Source organism: Hippocampus zosterae, chromosome 16 (assembly GCF_025434085.1).
Source record: "Hippocampus zosterae strain Florida chromosome 16, ASM2543408v3, whole genome shotgun sequence".
NCBI classification, from domain to species: Eukaryota; Metazoa; Chordata; class Actinopteri; order Syngnathiformes; family Syngnathidae; genus Hippocampus; species Hippocampus zosterae.
Genome location: NC_067466.1, coordinates 18411626 through 18431879, shown reverse-complemented (window position 1 = coordinate 18431879; position 20254 = coordinate 18411626). Strand labels below are relative to the sequence as shown.

Genomic DNA, 20254 nt, shown 5'->3' with positions numbered 1-20254 from the left:
CATCTGTTGGTCGATAGTGGAATTACACCTGAAAAAATCTATTTGAAAAACAGACCACCTTAATATTACAATAAAGAAATAAAAAAAAGATGAGGGATGAAGGCTGAAACAGTACTGGGCAGAAGAGCTTGAATGCGATTTTCATTTTTTTTCACCCTCCTCCCGCAGGTCCATGTGCACCTCGGCCAGGTATGAGAGGCACGAGGCCAACCGCATTCTCTTCTAGTGAGTACACCCTCAGAACACTCAAGCGTTTCAAACTAGGGTTAGGGTATCAAGTTAGCCTTCCTAAATTGTGTTTCAAGTCTAGATTCGGATTTTGTTGTTTATGTTTCAAAGTAAGAAGTTACGAAACGTCTTCTTGTTGTGCAGTCCTGACAGCATTGCCAGCTGTTGGTACGTCCTGCTCTCTGGGTCCATCTTCGTCAAGGAGCACATGTACCTGGCCAGGTGCTGGTACGTGGACATCAATGCGCACACACACACACACGCACCGAATTTTACAAATTGTATTTATTACAAAAAAATATGACCCCCAAATCAGCCTCTTATGTAGTATAAAAGTATTAGCGCTGATTTCCAATATGTGTTGTTTTTGTTGTTGTTTTTTTTAAGACAGTGACGCATTGATTTGCTTCAGTTAGGCTTACTAGAAGGATCTCCGCATACGTTGCGAATGTGTGTATGTATGCACGAATGTGTGTGTGTGCATGCGTGCGTGTACGTACACGCGTTGGCAGTAGTCGTGTGGGGGAGGTTTTCAGACATGCAAAATGACCCGAGGCTGTGTGTTGGTTAGTGGCCACAGCAGGGGGTGTAGGAACAGGTCAGAGTGTATTTTGTGTGTGTATGTGTGTGTGTGTGTGTGTTTGTGTGCCTGCGCGTTTGAGCGTGTGTGTGGAATGTGTAGACCTGGGTGGAACAGTGGCCGACCATGTGTTCTTGTGCAGCCTGCCCGCCTGGAGCCTGCCAGCACATCAGGCAGGAAATGAGCAACACACACACACACATACACGCACGAGCATAGGCAGCCGACAGACAGGGCAGTATCGAGCGGGAGACGGCACACACACACACACACACTCCTTCCTCCTAAACTTTTTGCGGAGTAACTTTTGGGATCGTATTTTTGTTGTTGTTGTTGTCTTTTCTTTGTTTAACCGCCCTGGTGAATAACATGCCGGATTTCCGTTCACTTCCATGGACTCCTGACAAGCGGCCCTGTAACATTGCCGGTTAGTGGGCTTCAAACTTTGTTTTTCTTTTTCCGACGTTTCTTTCATCTCTCTGACCTTGAGCTCTTTCAAAGCTCCCGCTTTTCCTCCTTCCCCTAACGTCTTCCTTATCCGTATTTTAGATTGGACGGAAACTACCCTCTTTAGATTCCAAACTCTCTCTCTCTCTCTCACACACACAGTTCTCATCCATCCATCCATCTTCTACCGCTTATCCGGGGCCGGGTCGCGGGGGCAACAGCTTTAGCAGGGAAGCCCAGACTTCCCTCTCCCTAGCTACTTCTTCCAGCTCTCCCCGGGGGATCCCGAGGCGTTCCCAGGCCAGCTGGGTGACTTAGTCTCTCCAGCGTGTCCTGGGTCTTCCTCGGGGTCTCCTCCCGGTGGGACATGCCCGGAACACCTCACCAGGGAGGCGTTCAGGAGGCATCCGAAACAGATGCCCAAGCCACCTCATCTGGCTCCTCTCGATGTGGAGGAGAAGCGGCTCGACTCAGAGCCCCTCCCGGATGACCGAGCTTCTCACCTTATCTCTAAGGGAGAGCCCGGACACCCTGCGGAGAAAACTCATTTCGGCCGCTTGTATCCGGCCGAAATACACAGTTCTGTATTATCAATATGTAAATCCACAAACAGCATTGATAACATTCCCAAATGTGGGAACTCTTTTCCTTGTTCCCAACTAAACAAACAGCATGGCTTATCAGTGCGGCGCATTATTGTTTTGCAAATGACTCCGAAAGTTGTGTGTGTGTTTGTATTTTCATCCTTTGTATCTGTTGCCTTTCCGCTCGCTCCTGGTAGCCATAGAAACGGTGGTGGACCCGCCGCTCTGTTTGGATTGAGCTGTTGAACCCTGAAAATGCCTTCTAGGCTCTTCTAGGTTACTCCACTTTTGACATTGGAAAGTACTTGGTTTGACACGTAAAGTCTTGCTATTTTAGGCCAGCGTGAGTGACGACTAAAAATAATCCACACCAGTCAAAAAAAAACCCCAAAAAAGAATTGCAAAAAACGACCCAGCAACACTGACACAAAATGATAATAGATAAGATGAAGTAATAAGTAATAAGAAAGTGGACCTGGGAAAAAAAGTCCACATAACCGCCACCTCGTCAAAATAAATTCACAAGACGCCTTGAAATCATCCACAGAAGAAAAAAAAAGTCTCCAACACACGCACTAAGAACTTTCAAAGACATTTCTCGCATCCAAGGTGCTTGACATCTTCAATAGTTGTCGTTTTATCTCAACATGGTTGCACTCGGTATGTGTGTGCGAGGGGTTGGGGCAGGGGGGGGCATTGGTTTCCTGACCGCCTGTCACGGTTTATTGCCCCGCGGCACTGCAGCTGTCAGTGGACCTGTCAGCCCCCTCAAACACACACGCACACACACAGACCCTTGTTTCGTAAAACCGGGGTTGAAAGATGGGCGGCGGCACAGGAGATCATCACCCACTGAAATCTGGCACTTAGGACACTCTTTTTTTTTTCTCCACAGGCAAAGTGCTTTGGGATTTCAATATTTGTCTGTGTATGCACGCGTGTGGTTGAACGAAAGCTTGTCGCTCGTCTGGACTTCATATCAACAATCATTAACGTCCCGGCTGGGTTTCAAGACGTGAAGTCATCAAACCCGACTTGTTTGCCGCCTCAACGGGCGGCCGGAGTAATTGAAGATGCACAAATTGAGGATTGATGGATTCGGATGAGTGTCTTCCAGTTTAGGTTCTATTTGACTGAACTTGACAGCTGCTCTCTGTGGAACAATTTGGTGCTTTCCGAAAGAGACAGTTGGGGTTGAAAAAAAAAAGTCAGCTCTGGTTTCAGGATCGGGTGTAAGTTTTTTTTGGGGGGGGGTGGATGAGTTTTAAGATGAGTCATCAGATTTGGTTCAGCGATTCAGCGTCTCCCATCTGTCTTGTCCATGAGGTTCAAATTTGGGGGTTTGTCTTTGAAATGGCCAATGTGACCCTAAAATGGCCGTTTCCAACCAAAATGTCAGACTTTCTGTGTCGTTTTAGGTGTGGCTTCTTTTTTGCGGGTCCACCCTCGATGGACCCGTCCATCAAATTTCACGTGGTCAAGTCGAGACGAGATTTTTCGTCAGCTCCTTCAAAAGCAACAGGCGATTTGACACTTGTTTCATGACAATCCACTCAATGACCTAAACCCATGAGGATCGCAGTTTTGCATCTCCCATCTGTCTGTCGTTGTGGTTCAAATTTGGCGGCAGTTGGGCAAAATCTGTTGTACGAGTCTTTGAAGAACCACTGGAAAAATTAAATGGGGGGGGGGGGGGAACAAACATCTGCTTTAAACCAAACTGCCAGACTTTCTGGGCCTTTTTAGGCATGGTTTAGTGAGCCTTTTTTTGTGGGCCTATTCATGATGTCGACCAATGTTCATGCTGCTGAGTAAAACTAGCCGTGGGGGCTGAATTTTTCCAAAACATTTGCATCATTCATCAAGACTCGCCATAATGCGCTGCCCACACGCAATGACAATGATGCAAAATTCTCACAATTTGGCGTCATCCATCTGTCCAGTCTCCAAAATTTGTAAGCAATCAGACCCCACCAAAAATTCTCTATGGTGAGTTCCCTCCAATTTGACACACACCAGGTCGACACTTTGTGCAAGCTCTGACGGTCTCGCCTCGCTGGAGTGCGCAGACATCTGTCAACAGCCGGCCCGATTTCTAGGAGGAGGGGCTCGCCCGCAAGTCCCAAGTCCTGGGACGCTGCAGGCATTGCTAGGTCGTCTCTGCATTTCTCCTGGGTGGTCACCCGAACATTTAGCCGAGGATATCCCACACGGGTGCTTGAGTTTGAATGCGCATATCTCATCACTCGGTAGGGAAAAAGGACACCTTCAGGTGGCGTCGGGAATGGTCGCGCTCAACCAGGGTGGGCATTTCTGAAATGCCCCCCTCCCCCCAAAAAAATCTCCAAATTGACTTGGAATGTAGCTCGGTTTTCGGTTACATGGTTAGGCGCTATGCTGTTGTCATTTCAAGTTTAAATGTGTTGCACTCAAGTCAGGAGCATTTGTAGGTAGTCAGGTGGAAAAAAAAAGATGGTTGAACACAATTATCCTACTAGAATGAAGTTAATTTCTTTTTAGGAAGAAGTCTTTTTTGAAGAATGAATTTTTTTTTTTTGGGTGGAACAAACACCTCTGATTTTATGACAACAACATTTCTGATTTGTTTTCTTTTTTTATATAATTGAGTTTTTTTTTTCAGGGGGAACGCAGTTTATAAAATGAGTCCTCTTTTTTTTTTTTGAGTATATCTTAGTTTGGTTTAAAAAAATCTCAAAGAGAAAATTGGCCCTGTTTTTATAATATCTATTTTACATTACAGTCTGTTTTTTTTTTTTTGCTCTTCCAGCGAACTCTGATTGAACTCAATCCTTGTGACAAACGCTCAGCTGGTCCCCCCGCGCCCCCCCTCTCAACCCCCACCCCCTCTGCCCCTTCACCCCCTTTCTTATCACACAAAGCAGACAAAAGGTGGCATTGTATGAATGCAATGTGGACGCAGTGCTTGAGTGACATTTTATACACTCGTACGCTGCTGCTAGTGCAGAAAAACACCAAAATGCCTGTTGGGGGCAGACTTGACTTTTTTTAAGTCATCGTTTAAAAACAAAAAAAAATTTCCTCACCCGTTACAATTCCTGAAGTATAGCCTGACAAGTGTGTGGTCTCCAGCTGGATTTTCCCTCCCATGTTCACACTTTCTGTTCATGTGTGTGTGTGTGTGTGTGTGTGTGTGTGTGTGCGGGTGCGCGTGTTATCTTTAGTTTCGGCAAGCAGCTGGGGGGCCGGCGAGGCTGCGAATGCATCACGTTGGAGCCGTCAGAAATGATCGTGGTAAGACAAGACGCAGCAACTCTTTTGACCCTCTGTCTTTTTCTTTCTCTTGGTCCGCATTCCTGACACGTCTAATGTGACTGACATTCCTCCCGGAGATGCTGATTTCCAGATCAGATCAGATTTAAAAATGTTTAAACCGTGTTTAAAAAAAAAAAAAAACAAACAAACAAACAAAAACAACAACCTGCACCGACATTACAGCCCTGTCAGGAAAAAGATCCAATGTTACGATAAATAAGGTCTAATTTTTGTTCGGTATTTTGCCTAGAAAGCATTAGACAAAAACTCGCATAACTTTGTCGGATAACTTCGTAATGTCATATTCCTCTGTAATTTTGGAGCCTAAATTCGTAGCATGCCACGTAATTTAGCTGCATAGCAGCCACAGAATTCTGTTGCGTCATTTTTGCCCGGCAGCTTTGGCACACTGATTTACTGCGCAAAACATAAATTCAGCAGTTTTCCGTCAAATTTTTTTTTTTGGGGGGGGGCCAGTCGGACCGCGATAGCTAGCATGTTGACTCACTAAAATCCTGCCAATTGGCTAATTAGCCGCATGGGAATTTGCCGCTTATATCGGTGCAAAGGTGACATTCTTCGGCAAGTGTGTGTGCATGTTTGGGTCATGCTTAGTTGTGACATGAGTCACACACAAACACACACGCGCACACACATTTACCGATACTCATGCACACAGGCACACGCTTTTCAATGAGGAAATCGGAAGTGCGGTCACATTGCAGCCGCGCTGATGGTCACACGATGCATTGTTTCGTCCCGCGCTTTGAGAGAGGGAGAGAAAGATTATCGTCCGGTCCCATTTAAGACGAGTGTGTGTGTGCGCGTGTGAGAGGGTTGGTGAGCCCATTATCTGCAGTGTGTCCCATGAGGCTCATTAAAAGGACACACTGGACTTTTTTTTTTTTTTTTGCATATAAAGCCATCATCGAGCAAAGCCATTATTTGCACATATCTTCTATGTTGGTGCCTTTCAGTGCGTTATTCGCAAAATCGTAGCGACTCAGTCAAATAACGCGGCCGTCACTGTGGTTGTTGGCGGCAGTGGCGTGCAGCTTGTATCAAAGCCAGAGCTGTGTGAGCAAAATCAGCAAAAATCATAAGAGTATCAACGATGTGGATAGTTCAAACGTTACTAACAATAAAAGCATATTTGATCAAATCTAAAGAAAACAAAAAACTAATCCTAAAATGGAGTAAAAACGGATAAATATATACAGAATATAATGATCGTAACTGATCTAACAATTTATAACAGATTAAAAAAAACAAACTAGAATACAAACATGAATAGTAATTCCGACCAAATAAATATAAACATGTAGATAATATTAAGCGATTAAAGATTTTCACATGTAATAAAATTTGAAATTATTACATGAAGTAAAGTTTAAAAAAGAAAATCACAATAAGTGACTCGACCACGAAAGCGGAACGAAATCAACATTTCAGTGCTGCGTCTTTCAAATTCCTCCCGCTTGGTGACACAATGACACCATTGACTGACGCAACCGGCCAAGAAAACACATTCCTGCAGCGACAACAGCCAGCACAAAAACTCTACTGGGAAGTTTTCAGCGGATCTCTGGAATCTGCTCTATTTTTTTTTTTCTCTTCTTCCTGCCGCTACACCTCGTGAGACGGATGTTTGCGTCGTTTCCTGGAGGAAGCGCCTGGGCCTCGAGCATGTGAGCCACTCGCAGGCTCGGCAAAGTGTCGAGCGGACGGAACTCGGATGAAGAGGCCCGTTTTAAAAAAAAATTTTTTTTGTCACCCTGAAAGTTTCTATTTATTTATTTTTTTTAAACTGCCCGTGGTCCGGATGAGTGGGCCGCGCTGGAACCGGCTGTCGGCTCTCTGGAAGAACTGGATCTTCAATCAGGAGCCCGCTGCCGAAGCGACGCGAAAGGATGAGGACCAGGATCGCAATGTGGATTCTAAGCCGGCGAAAGCCAAAGTCACCAAACAGAACTCTGATCCCTGGCCTCAGAATTCCACTCCGGACATCGAGCCGTCTAAAGTTCTCCTGCGTAGCCGCTCTCAAGCGACGCCGCAGCGGTCCTTTTTGCGTTCTGAGGAGGGTGCCCGCTGTGCGTTGCAGGTGGACAACGGCGGCGAGGGCGACGACGGCTTCCTGAATCGGGCCGGCTCGCAGCGGCGGTCCCGCCGACGCTTCCGCAGGATCAACCCCAAGGGCGAGCGGGAGCTGATCACGGACGGCCAAGAACCCGCCGGATACAAGGTAGGACTGAGGAAAAAGGTTACGGTGCGCGATACCGTATCACGATACAGCAACACGTGATTTATTTAATAAGGAAATACATCAATAAATGACAATCGCAAGGCGGGACTGAGGCGAAATGCGACTGCTTAGGTAAAACACTCGGTTTGAAAATCTTGACAAGGTTTGACTTGAGCAACAATACGATGCTGTCGCGATACACGATGAGGCGATAATGAATGTGGTGTCTCATTGGTATCGGTCTGAAAAGAAAAGTGGTATCGAACGTCATATTAACCAATAAAGGTCGGATGAGTTGTCTCTTTTCTGACATTTTTAGGCAATAACTCTGCTTGCTGTGTTTCCATGCAATTTTATTGTTGTCACGATCCGTCGATTTATTGGGGAGAAGTCACCGATATTGCGTTTTTTTTTTTTTTTTTTTGCTTGAGGCGCGCATAACTTTCCCTCCCTCTGATAGCATCAGTGTGTCATGTCAGTTACTGGCTTGGGTAATCGCCACTCACCACATGCGCGCACGCTGCTGAGAATTGCTCAGGGGAGTTTCCGCAAAAGCAGCATAAGAACCCCCCCGCCCCCGCTCTGCCACCTCACCGAGATATCAAGATTGATGAAATTAGCCTGTTTTGAGGGGGCAGCCCTTACATCCGTCCGTCCGTCTGTCCGTCCGTCGCTGGCCAATGAGCCTGCCCCCTCTGCCGCAGGGCCAATAGCGGGCTGGTGCAAAAGTCATTGTTTATCCTCCGAAGGTTTGCCAAGATTAGAATGGGGCATCACGGGATTGTTGTGGCGAGCATGTCTGCCTCACAGTTAGAAGGTTCTGGGTTCGAATCCGGTGGGTTTTCATGCCTTCCATACCATCCTTGTTTGTTTTCTATTGGGCGCAGGCTTGACAAGTTGAGAATCATGAATATAGAAATTGAATTATTATTTTTTTTAACATTCAAGTTGTCGATTCAAAGTAATATATCAATTCAAAGATGATGCCATCAACAAAAAAAAAAAGTCATGACGTGTATCGAATGTGTCTTGTGTGAAATTAATTTTGCTTCTTTTGTTTCCCCCCCCCCCTCCTACAGGATCATCTCAACAACCAGGTAGGACCCTGAATTTATTGCTCGCGTCCTTCAAAACAGCACAACTTTGTGAGGCGGGCACCCGTTTTATTAGGAACCCACTGTGGGCGGCGCTGTCGTTCGAATGAACAGATGCATGCTGGGAAAAGGCTTTCAAGAGGGTTCCCATTTTGGGACTTTTCCAGCGTGTGCTTCTTGTCGGATGGATGCCCATCGTTTGCGGTCTCATGGTGGCGGCGCATCGAGTCTTCGGCGTGTGTATGAATGTACAGTCCGCAGAGGATGAATGCGCTGCACACGCCGCGGCAGATAAAGACGCAGGATGTTGTTGTTGTTGTCGAGACATAATAACATCAGCCATCCATTAGTCGTGCTGTTTGCTTTAATGGTTCGGCTGTGCACTCAATGGAGATGCGTAGGCCTTGAATGGCAGCAGGGGAATGTCACCTTTTGAATCCATGAATCGGTTTGGGTCCCGTTTGGTCTTTTCCAGCCTTGGTGCGTATTTTTCTCGCCCTTAAATCTCGGAATCCGTGTGCAGCTTTGCAAGCAACGCTGCTGTTTGCTGACGTCCCTATGAACTCATTTCTCATGACTTTGACGAGCGCGATGAATCAGTCTCTGTTCAGAATTTTGGTGATGAGGACTTTGGAAAAACATCTGCGAGGCTTTGACGCGGTGAATATGAAAACCGGTCGTGTTGACCTATGACCTTTGTAGTTTTGGCGTGTCATTTTTGTGCTCCAGCAAATGTTTTTCCTTATTTCTTTCCGGTCGGTTCTTTGTTTTGGTCAGTAATTTTCTCATTTGAGCCCAACATTTTTTGGTATTTTCAAGTCCACTAAGTTGTCATTCCAGTTTCGGTAAACGAAGACCACACACCGTTTTTTTTTTTTTTTTTAAACCGCGGTTTCCAACCGGCCTATTAGCTTCACTCGCTTGAGTTTAGCACACGGACGCAGACTTTATTAAGACACCGGGGACCGTACCAGGTTACGGCGTTCAATAGAGCGAGTGATCCAGAGCCAGATGGATGAAGCCATCAGCTAGTTTGCCTGCAGGGGGGAAAAAAAAGAAGGGGCGGGGCGGGGGGGGGGTCCTCATTCCCGGGATCGTTCATCTAATAAGGAGTCTCCACATGGGCGCTTTGAATTGTCCAATCCGGAATTGGATTTGCTCTTTTTACGTGGGGAAACTAGCAGAGGGTGCACCGGGGTTCATTTTTTTCCCCCCTCCTTCTGTGTCGAGTTCAGCACGCCCCCACCACAGTGGAAACGTTCATGCTTGTGCGGTTCGCTCGCTTCCTGTGTCGTAAGGCAAAATGTCTGAATTTTCTTAACCTCACTCAGACGTTTGCTGCATCACCTGCCACTGATGGGGGGGGGGGGCTTCAATTCGGCTGAGGTCGTTCTGCCCTGTCATTTTCTTCTTTTACCTTGAAAAATGCAAAAACTATCCATGGGGGCTCATCATGGATGTATTTTTTTTTCTTTTGTTTCCATTGCCTTGTTGGCTCATGCGGGCTTGAGTGAACCACGTGACGTCAAAGCTCGGGTCATCTACAAATCACGAGATTAGATTTCAGGTTCAGTGATGTATCGGTGTGACTCACAACATCTGAATCATCTCCCGACTCGAAGGCTCTGGAAGTCACCGGCGGGAAGGTTTTCGTGACGGTTCACGACCACAGCGCAGTTATTATTGCAGATGGTATAAGCTTATTAAAAAAAAAAAAAGTAATATCCTGGTCCGCTCAGGCTTGATTTGAAAAGTCTTGAGGGGGCAGTCCATTCCGTCGCTCATCCAGCGGAGCCCCCTGAAGGACTTTGTCGAAGTTCCTGCGGGAGAATCGGAGAACGGGGCAATATGAGAGACTCCTGCAATACTTGATCAAAAAAACAAAACAAACCCAAACTTTTTTTTGCAGAGATAAGGAAATGCAATTTTTCCCCGGATCGAAAATATTGGCCCATCATGTTCTTGTTGTGGCTTTGTAATGATCTGATTCTCTCACCATATATACATGCACTTATATTTTTGTTTTCCTCATTTTGGCCCATCAGTCTCTCATGTTGGAGAAGAAGCGTTGGTGGTTGGACACCTTAAAGGACAAACTGAAGGGTTTAGTGCAGGGGTGTCCAAACTTTTTGCCAAGGGGGCCAGATTTTATGTGGTAAAATGTCGGGGGGCCGACCTTGGCTGACATTCTTTACATTGAGCAACAATATTGTTCAACAAATTTTAGTAAGCCAGTCTGTTTCACATTTCCATTTTTATTTTAATTTCAACAATCTTAAGAATTTCTTTTGGTTCATTTGAAACAGGAATTTGAAATATGACATATCAGTCAATATAAACACGGAGTGATGTCTTGTTAACTCGTGAGTCATGCCCTCTAGTGTCTAAATGCTATTACTCATTTAGTGAATGCTATTACTCATTTAGCCACTAGAGGGAAGCAGTACTCTATAAAACATCACTCGCCAGTCTACGAGACCTCAGTCAATGCAACACGTGTTCCATTGCGCCCAACCTGCGGGCCAGACGGCACTGATTTTATGACGGGGGCCGAGGGCCGGATGAAATTCGACCGCGGGCCGCATTTGGCCCGCGGGCCGGACTTTGGACATGCCTGGTTTAGTGCAAACGCAGTCATGATGGGGGGGGGGGGGGGGGGAGGACTGAGGCTTAGAGAATTAAGATATATGATTGAGGATTTAAAAAAAAAAGTGAAATGTGAGCGTCCCAAGGTGACTGAGATTGAAAAGGGACGAGATTGATTGACTCGCCTCTAGATCCGGTTGAGCACTCGAAGGTGATTGTATAGCGGGAAGGACGAAAGATCTCGATGGGGTTTGAGTTAGGTTTGGGGTACGTGCGAAGCGCGACCCTGGTCCGGAGGTGGCTCTTCCCTGGGCCGAATTCCAGACTTGTTTTTGCCACAAAATCGATTTGTTTTTGACTATCTGACTGAATAGCGGAAGCGGGAAGAGCATCCTTTGCTCTGACGTTCCTCCAAGCACTTGGGTGGCATGAGGCGTGCAGGCGTCGCATTGCTGCCTGTACAGTCCAGGTTTGCTGTGCTAACTTTAGGGATGACATCAGCAGCACCGAGATGACAACCTCGGTGAACTCGCTCTCTATCTTCCCTCCAGCCTCCTCCTCCTCCTCCTCCTTCTTCCTCCCTCCAGTGGCTAATCCTCCATCTTGCAGTTTAAAAGGACCTCCACCTGGTTTATGGCGATTGTGAGCCCGGGATACATTTTTGTCTTGTTTTTTGTCGCGGGGCGACAGGAAGGGAAGGGCCCCGCTTTAAATGGCAGGAATTCCTGCCCTGCGCCACACACGCTACAAACGTGCAACATCCGATGGCGTGTTTACGTGCTTTTTTTTTTTTTTTTCCCCGTGATGCAACAAATGCTTTCACAAGATCCCCTCGATTGCCATTTTAGGGGAAAATATATGACTTATTGCTCTCAAATCAGTACAGTTTCGGTTTGAAGGCCAAAAATTCCCCCGTGCTGCGTCACGTCACGGCTATGATTGACGCTTCTGTCACACTTAACTCTTTCAGTGCATGTCTTTTTTTTTTTTTTTTTTTTTAAAGAAGTGCCAGCCAATTGAGAGCATTGTCAAAGCGCTTATAAATAAAAATGTATTCCTATTGGCTCACAGAATATTGTATCCGATGGCTTCCAAATGGAAGATTAGACTCATCACAAAATACGTTTTTTTTTTCCGGTTGGTTTCAGCACTCCTTATTTCTAAATGAAACTCCTCAACTCACTCCAACGTATTCCTCTGGCACCACGAGGCCACCAAATAGCAACAAAACTGTTATATAACGTTGGCCCGAGCACAAAAACAGCCAATAGTCTATTTATTGATTGATTGTTTTTTTTTTTTCTGCAACAGTGGTCACACATGTCGTATTGACAAAGTCGCACACCGTTGCACTGTCAGATGATGTCCCAAACCAGGCGGCTCTTGTGAAAGCGCACCTCAAGTATTTGGTGCCACGAACACAAAAATAGGACAGAGGAAGAAAAGGCGACAATGTTTTGAGGGCGCCGACTGCACCACGCAAACCGGATGCGCGTCGCACAGGAAACACTTCCTGGAACTCTGCGCGTGCATGTAGCAAGTGTTTGACCAAAAACAACAACAAAAACAAAAAAATGGCGTAGAAAGATGTATTTAACAGGAATGGAATTAAAAATTGTGGTACTTTATGACGGGAACCTGAAAATGGCAGAAACTCCTCACATGCTCTTAGCCACACTGAGTGCATGTGTATGTGTCTGCGTGCGCATGCGTGTCCGTGCGCGTTAATCAGTCCCGTCTAGCTAATTAAAAGCAGTCAGCTCGCTCCACATCGCATGACTGTGAGGCTCCTTTGCAGCACTCGCTCTTTCCGTAGTTGTGAGTCGAGATCTGGCGCATTTCTCGTCACCTTCTCGAAATTCTTAATTCGCAGCCTTCTGCAACTCTCACGGGTCGGCCCGCCACGTGCAAACAAGATGGCTGTTAATTTTGATGGCGCTCATTGGTGAAGGCAGTACAGCCCCTCGCTTCCATGAGCTAATCCAGTCAGTGCGTTATAATCCGATTAGCTAATGTAAATGTTTGCTTTTTTTTGGAGTGGCACGTTTGATTAATAAGTCCTCCTCTCCCCTTCCTTTTGTCTTTTTTTTTTTAAGTGTGATCTATTTTTTAAACTCCCCCCCTCCACCCCCCCCCACTGTGTGTGTCTCGATTCATCTTTTTTTCCCCTTCATCTATTTCCATCCCTCCTCTGCTCGGCCTCTCTTGTGTACACTGGCTCCTCCGAAGGCAGGCCTCCATGTGCTCCCTTCCCATTGGCTGCCCGCTAAAAAGATGATGTCATACCCTGGCACTGGTGAGGGGCGGAGGGAGTACGAATTGAGATGCATGGATGCTGGATAAAAAAAAAAACGAGGAGTGTCCCATGGTATCCTTGCACAATATTCCAGATATATATATTTTTTTGCATCTGCAAAAGAGTGAATGAGAAAAATATCATTTGCTAATCCTACAATAACATGACGAACTAACACCTCGCCTGTATCAGAACTTTTGAAGCTAACACCTGAAATAGTGCTCATGCTAAAAGAAATCAGTCCAATCACAGCGCCACATGCATCCCTTCAGTGCGTGCGTGACCGAGCACGTCTTCTCATAAACTGGCCTCGCTCGCATATGAATGCTAACGTTAGCTGATGGCTCTCACTGCACCAATGCTAATGCTAAAAACAATCTGAACACAAAAGTTGTCATCACTGTACTCTGCGACTGGGCGCATTTCTTCCAAGAAAGCCTAGGCTGGGCTAACGTTAGCTGCAAAATGTCTGAACGAACGCTAATCCTTAAAACAAGACCAGGTTTTGCCAAAAGGGTCATTCATTGATTTATACAGTATGAGGAGGAAAGGGGGGGAAGCCCAATTTCACCCCCCTAGCCCCCTCCTGTTTTTGTGCCAGCATCTGTCCAAGCAAAAAGGCAGGAAAAGGGAGCTGTTGGCGGGTGGGAGAACCGCCCCCTCTTTTTTTCCCCCTTTTTTTGTAATTTATGCATAAAAGGGGAGTGGCTTTTTGGTGGCGGTGGGTGCACGAGGGGGGTATGCCTCAATAGACTCAATAGCTTTATGTTCCTGATCAATAAAGATGCTCCCTTTTCCTGGCCAGCCAATACATCTAATGCATCCCCCATGCGCCCCCCTCTCCCTTTCTCTTTTTCTCTCTCTCTCTCTCTCTCTCTCCTTCCCTTGCTCGCTCGCTTGCTATACAGGTGATGTCATTCTTTTTCAGCTGGATTCCCTCTCCTCCCTCCCTCTACCGCTAGCTCATTAGCGATCCCGGCACACGGCAGCACAGCATCCTAGCCCGGCTCGGCGTGCGTATCAAAGCTTCCCCCCACACCCCCCCCCCCCAAAAAAAAGCGTAGGAATGCCAGTATGGAAGTAGCCGTGGACGTGGCGTAGCCCAACGTTGCAGGGAGGAATCTGGGGAGGGATCGGCAGCCGGCCATGGAGACATGCCGGCAGGCTTACGGAGTTACGGCGCCAGTGTGACGGTGCGGAAGGGGCAATCCGAGCCAAGTGACTCGAGCGCAAGGAAAATTGCAAAAAGGATTTCTGTGGAGTTACAATCTCATCCGGTGCTTTAAAAAAAAAAAAAATTCACCATCTTTGGAAGAACGAGAGGGAACTTCCCTCCTCCTCCTCCCATCGGTCGGCGAGATGGCTTTCCTGGTCCGTTGCTATGCCAACTGCTTGCAGCCGTGGTCCTCCAAAGTAAGCCATGTCGTAATGCCCATTGACTGTGTGAATACGCGTGTGTGTTTGGCTTCCCTTTTCGTGGGTCATTGAAACACTGAACGCTCGCACGTTTGCAATTCTACTTTTGGAAATTCACGTAATCTTTGATTGTTTTTTTTTTTTTTTAAATCTGTCATTTGCGCTTTTTGTACTCATGGCCAAAGAAGTTTAAAAAAAATGACATGGTGAGTTGAGGAGTTTCATTTAGACAAAAGTAGTGCTTTGTCGCCATCTTGTGGCACCGATAGACGGTTACAATTTCTGCCGGATTTTCTTGATCCCTTCTCTACCATCCTTCAATAGAATATTCCGGATTTTCCAGACTTTTTAGTCACTTCAGTTCCCTTGTGGAAAGAACAACACCCCCTAAAATATATATGTATATATTTTTGAATGCAACATGAAATTTGGTTGGTATATCTGTCATCGGTTTACCCACATTAAAAGTCAAAAGAATTAAAAAAAAAAAAAAAAAGACACACCGAGTCTGCCATTTTGATTTGAAGCAGTCATTTTCGGGTCAGTTTGCCCATTTCCAAGGGAATCTACAGTACTGGAATATTTGGAAAATTCAACCAGATTCCTTGAGCTACATTTTATTTACTAGCCATGACCTCCAAAAAGAGTCTAAGCCAGGCATGTCCAAAGTCCGGCCCGCGGGCCAAATGCAGCCCGCGGTCGAATTTCATCCGGCCCTCGGCCCCCGTCATAAAATCAGTGCCGTCTGGCCCGCAGGTTGGGCGCAATGGAACACGTGTTGCATTGACTGAGGTCTCGTAGACTGGTGAGTGATGTTTCATAGAGTACTGCTTCCCTCTAGTGGCTAAATGAGTAATAGCATTCACTAAATGAGTAATAGCATTTAGACACTAGAGGGCATCACTCACGAGTTAACAAGACATCACTCCATGTTTATATTGACTGATATGTCACATTTCAAATGATCCTTGCAGTTGTGGATATGTGTATTGCTTGTTCATTTATTTTTAAAATAAAAATGGAAATGTGAAACAGACTGGCTTCCTAAAATTTGACGAACAATATTGTTGTTCAATGTAAAGAATGTCAGCCAAGGTCGGCCCCCCGACATTTTACCACATAAAATCTGGCCCCCTTGGCAAAAAGTTTGGACACCCCTGGTCTAAGCCATTCCTTAAAAACAATTTGGATGCTCAACCATACAACATGGAACTCAACTCCACGATTGATTGCAGCTCAGCTAACCACTGGAGACATTTGATTTTCACAACTTGAAGGCTCTGCCAGTCATTTTGAAACTAATTTCCTCTCACACAGTTGTCTTGCCCACATAACAAGTGCAGATGCACTCCACTTCAGGTTGGGGTCAGGTTTCGGAATCCTTTGGAACCTGACCCCAATTTGAATCCACATTCGTGCTTGATTTGTTTTATGGCCAATCATCAGGCTGTGTTTGCATGCTCCGCCTCCAAGCAATTAAGTAGGTTAAAATTGCAACTGGGACAAAATCTGGAGTCACTAAGTTGAAAGACGTGTATCACATTTCCTGCCGCTGAAGTAAACTAGTTCGGAGGCTACCGTTCAAGAAGCGGCGTTTGATGAGTGTTGTAACAAAGGGGCTTCGTCGGCCGCTAATTAGCCAGAACATAGACAGCTTGGGCGGCCCGGTAGTCCAGTGGTTAGCATCTCGGCTTCACAGTGCAGAGGTACCGGGTTCGATTCCAGCTCCGGCCTCCCTGTGTGGAGTTTGCATGTTCTCCCCGGGCCTGCGTGGGTTTTCTCCGGGTGCTCCGGTTTCCTCCCACATTCCAAAATTATGCATGGCAGGCTGATTGAACACTCCAAATTGTCCCTAGGTGTGAGTGTGAGTGCGAATGGTTGTTCGTTTCTGTGTGCCCTGCGATTGGTTGGCAACCAATTCAGGGTGTCCCCCGCCTACTGCCCGGAGACAGCTGGGATGGGCTCCAGCACCCCCCGCGACCCTAGTGAGGATCAAGCGGTTCGGAAGATGGATGAATGAATGAATGAATAGACAGCTTGATGGATTCGGTGCCAGGGCGGGCGCGTCGGCGTGATGGACGGACTGCCGCGCGGGCATAGTGACTGCAGTATCCAAATAGGCCGACGGGCTAATTGGGGGATCACTCTTGAACCCAAAGTTTTACCCCTCAATAATCATTCATCATCTTTGCAAGATATTTTTGACATTTTGTCTTTCGGGGAAGTCATTTGCTATTCCAGCAAGACTGTGCTCCCACCCGCAAAGAAATTTCTGACCATGTTTGGTGTGGACTAAATTCCTCTGGGAAGAAATAGAACCGTACTGATCTTGTTAAAAAAACAAACAAACAAAAAAGCCATATGGGCCGGTTCATACATGTGTTGCTGGGGGGTGCGGGGGGTGTTTGTTTTGTGAGCCCATGTGAGCCCAAGCACTCTTGTGCATCATCAACAGAGCGGACTGAAAATTCCGCCATATTTATTTTTTAGGGGGGCGGCGGTGTGCCACAAGACGGCGATATTTACCAGATGATGTCATGGCCTCGAGTCGGCCTCGGGCCGGTTGACATCTTGATTGATAGACTGACGTGACGCCAGCTAATGTGGCCTTTGAGCCATGAAATATAAGCTTGAGGAGGGTGGGGGTGGGAGTCAGATAAGACCCCCACGAGAGGCATGCCCCCTCGCCACCGCCTCCTCATACCCTGCCCCATGTGAGGGGACGAGTGAGAGCTTATCGGAGCTGCCGCGGGGACGTTGTCTGGAAGCTCAAATGCACAGGAAGTTGTGGCAAAGACGATCGATACGGGTCACCTTACACCCAGGCAGTCTCTGGATCGCCGACTACCACTCATCAATTACGACCGTAAAGCTGTAAAGTGTGGGTTTTATTTCTTCTTTTTTATACTGAAACAAACAAATCGCCATTGAAACAAAACAAAAAAAGACATCCGTCGGACTCTGTAAAAATCAACACGATATTAACAATACGCTTAGACTTCCCGCACTTGTGCTCACAAATCACGCCCCTCCCTCCCCATGACATGACCTTAACCCACTCAAAACGGTCCCCACTCTGACCTTGACACTTGATGAAGACACACCCACCACCGCCGCCCCCGCCCCCCGCCCCCTTCCATTTCACGTAGTCCTTTTATCTCCTTGTTATTGATTCAACGCTGCTGCCTGCTCATCCACAGAGTCTTTAGCGGATTGTTTGCGGGGCTCTTAATGAATACGAGATGGGACATCTCCATTATATTTGGATGGATTCATCTGAGGGTGAACTAGAAGCCCCCGCCCCCACCCCCCCACCGCACGACTTATTAATACACGATGCACTGGTGGCGTGACAAAGGTATTTCGGGACACATCTCTAAATCAATGCATCGATCAATCTGGATTGGACTAGAAGCCGTAGCTGTACCTTGAAGTCGCCAGTGTACCTTGTCAACGGTCGAAGGAGACGCCTCTTCGTCAATGTATGGATCATTCTCGGTGGGATTAGAAACTTCTGGTCGTCCTAAATCTTTCACGCGCCCTGTAATCTGATGACATGATAAGCTGTTCAGTGTAGTATCTGCTGTCCCCGAAAGCGTTAATTTGTCCTCCTTATGAGGACGCCGCACAAAACTTGGGCCCGTCCGAGTGACTTTGAACCCATTTGGGGACAAAGACGATTCAATTCATGAGTCAGTCTAGGCTCGGCGAGAACTTGCCGTTCCACTTGAATCATTATTTGTCCTCTTGACTTTGGAGGCGAAATTTAGGCTTGGCCAAGTGACCTTGAACCTGGCACCAGAAGACAAAGGTCACAGGACATTTTTGCGAATCCATGAATTCCTCAACGTAGGTTCGACTAGAACCCTCAAGATTCACATCAACGGCAGCCCAAGAACAACAAAATCTTATCGGCTCGTTAGTTTGACTCGCCTCTGCGCGGCCGAGAAACGTGTGAAAACTGCCAACGTGACTCCCTACACAAAAGTTAATTTCCTGTTCTGCCAAGCCACATCGGTGATTTATTGTCTGCCCGGACTGGGCTTTTTTGGGGAACATTTTGAACAAAAAACAGCCCCTCAAACAGCCCCTGGACTCTTTGCGGTATCGATGCCAGCCTCTCTGCGTGGAGCAGGAAGCATCTGTTCAGAATGTTACGTAGCGGGGCTGCCGCACCTTTCTCAGGGGGCCAAACAGAGTAATTTGGCAAATCCCCGCCAACTGAAAGTGACTGTGGGGGCGTTTATTTTGAAGGCGAGCCACGGCCCCGCCGGGGGGATGGGGGGGCGGGGTTTACCGGCCCGTTTGCAGTACCTGATCCAGTTCAGGATAAACCGTTAAAACCTGCAACATTCTTCTGATGAATTCAACCCCCCCCCCCCCCCCCCGAATCCCATTCATCATGCCGCCACTTTTGCGATTGTTGCGCAGCAAATTTTAGGGGGGGGGGGATGAGGAATTCCGGGTTTTACATAGCAGCATGAAATTTGGTAGACATGTCTATCATGAGCAGGACCACAAAAATGTCTTGAGACATGCCCGAAAAAAAAAAAACGAGGGAAGTCTGAATTTCCATCCTCCGGCCGTTTATCACAACGCAATCAAATTGAAACCATGCTAGACAAATTGAGCGGCCAAACTGCGGGAAATGTTTCCGTTTCCTTTTGCGGCTTGTCCACGGAGTGTGTCGGCAAAGTTTAGACGACTGGCAATAAAACATGAAACTGGAATAACTTTTGCCCGGGTGGCGCCCGGCTTTAAATCTCGCCGTTGGTTGCGTTTGTTTCAACATATTTCTAAGCCCGTGCGACTGAAATAAATTGAGCGGTTGAGGAATGGAGAGGCACAGTAAGTCCAAGCGACCGTTTCTGGATGGTTTTGTTCATTTGCGGGGGGGCTCCTTCAAAAATAAACTTCAGATTTGGTCCCATTGCTCAGACGCGCCGAGCCTGCCAGTAAGGTTCGACGACTGGACAATAAAGCATGAAAGTCGAAAAACGGACGGGGGGGGGGGGGGGGGTTGCTTGTTCGTACGTTTTTTAATATCGTCTTTGGTTGCTTGCCAAGATACATTAGATTCGCGTATTGCTAAAAAATGACTTTGCTCGTTCGCGCACGAGAGATAGACGAGGAAGTTCGGCCACCGCGGTCACAAATTGGAATCCTTGTTATGTTTTTTTTTTTTTAAATCTTCATTTCTTACAGCTGCGCATCAATCCACTCTCTCTTCTGCGGATTCATTCGTGCCATAAAAAAATTCCCCGCCCGTCAAGCCTCGGACACGGGTGCTCGGACGCCGTTTGCCGTCTTATGTTTTGGCGGCGCGCGGAGGCTCCCCCCGCCGATGCAAAGTTACACGTTGGCGGCGGCAGACTTCATCCATAATTCAGGTTTTCAGGGGCTGGGGGAGGGGTGCGTGTGAAAAAGTCGGCAAGAGGAGGAAAGACTGTCTGACGGCAAACTGCCCAAGACGTCAAACGACTGACC

The 20254-nt window shown here is 47.0% G+C and overlaps 1 protein-coding gene across 11 annotated transcripts in view; it reads left to right on the top strand.

Annotated features, from left to right (window-relative positions):
* rapgef6 (Rap guanine nucleotide exchange factor (GEF) 6) overlaps positions 1-20254 on the top strand; it is a 46848-nt gene that overhangs the window by 9564 nt on the left and 17030 nt on the right. For 7 of the 11 annotated variants that reach the window (XM_052047314.1, XM_052047311.1, XM_052047312.1 and 4 more), the window contains exons 3-7: positions 169-225; positions 373-456; positions 5043-5112; positions 7235-7375; positions 8455-8472. In XM_052047314.1, the coding sequence (XP_051903274.1) occupies positions 169-225; positions 373-456; positions 5043-5112; positions 7235-7375; positions 8455-8472 (370 nt within the window). Of the gene's footprint in view, positions 1-168; positions 226-372; positions 457-1117; positions 1236-5042; positions 5113-7234; positions 7376-8454; positions 8473-14486; positions 14765-20254 lie in introns of those variants that run through there. The other 4 variants (XM_052047317.1, XM_052047319.1, XM_052047320.1 and 1 more) reach the window with 4 other exon arrangements.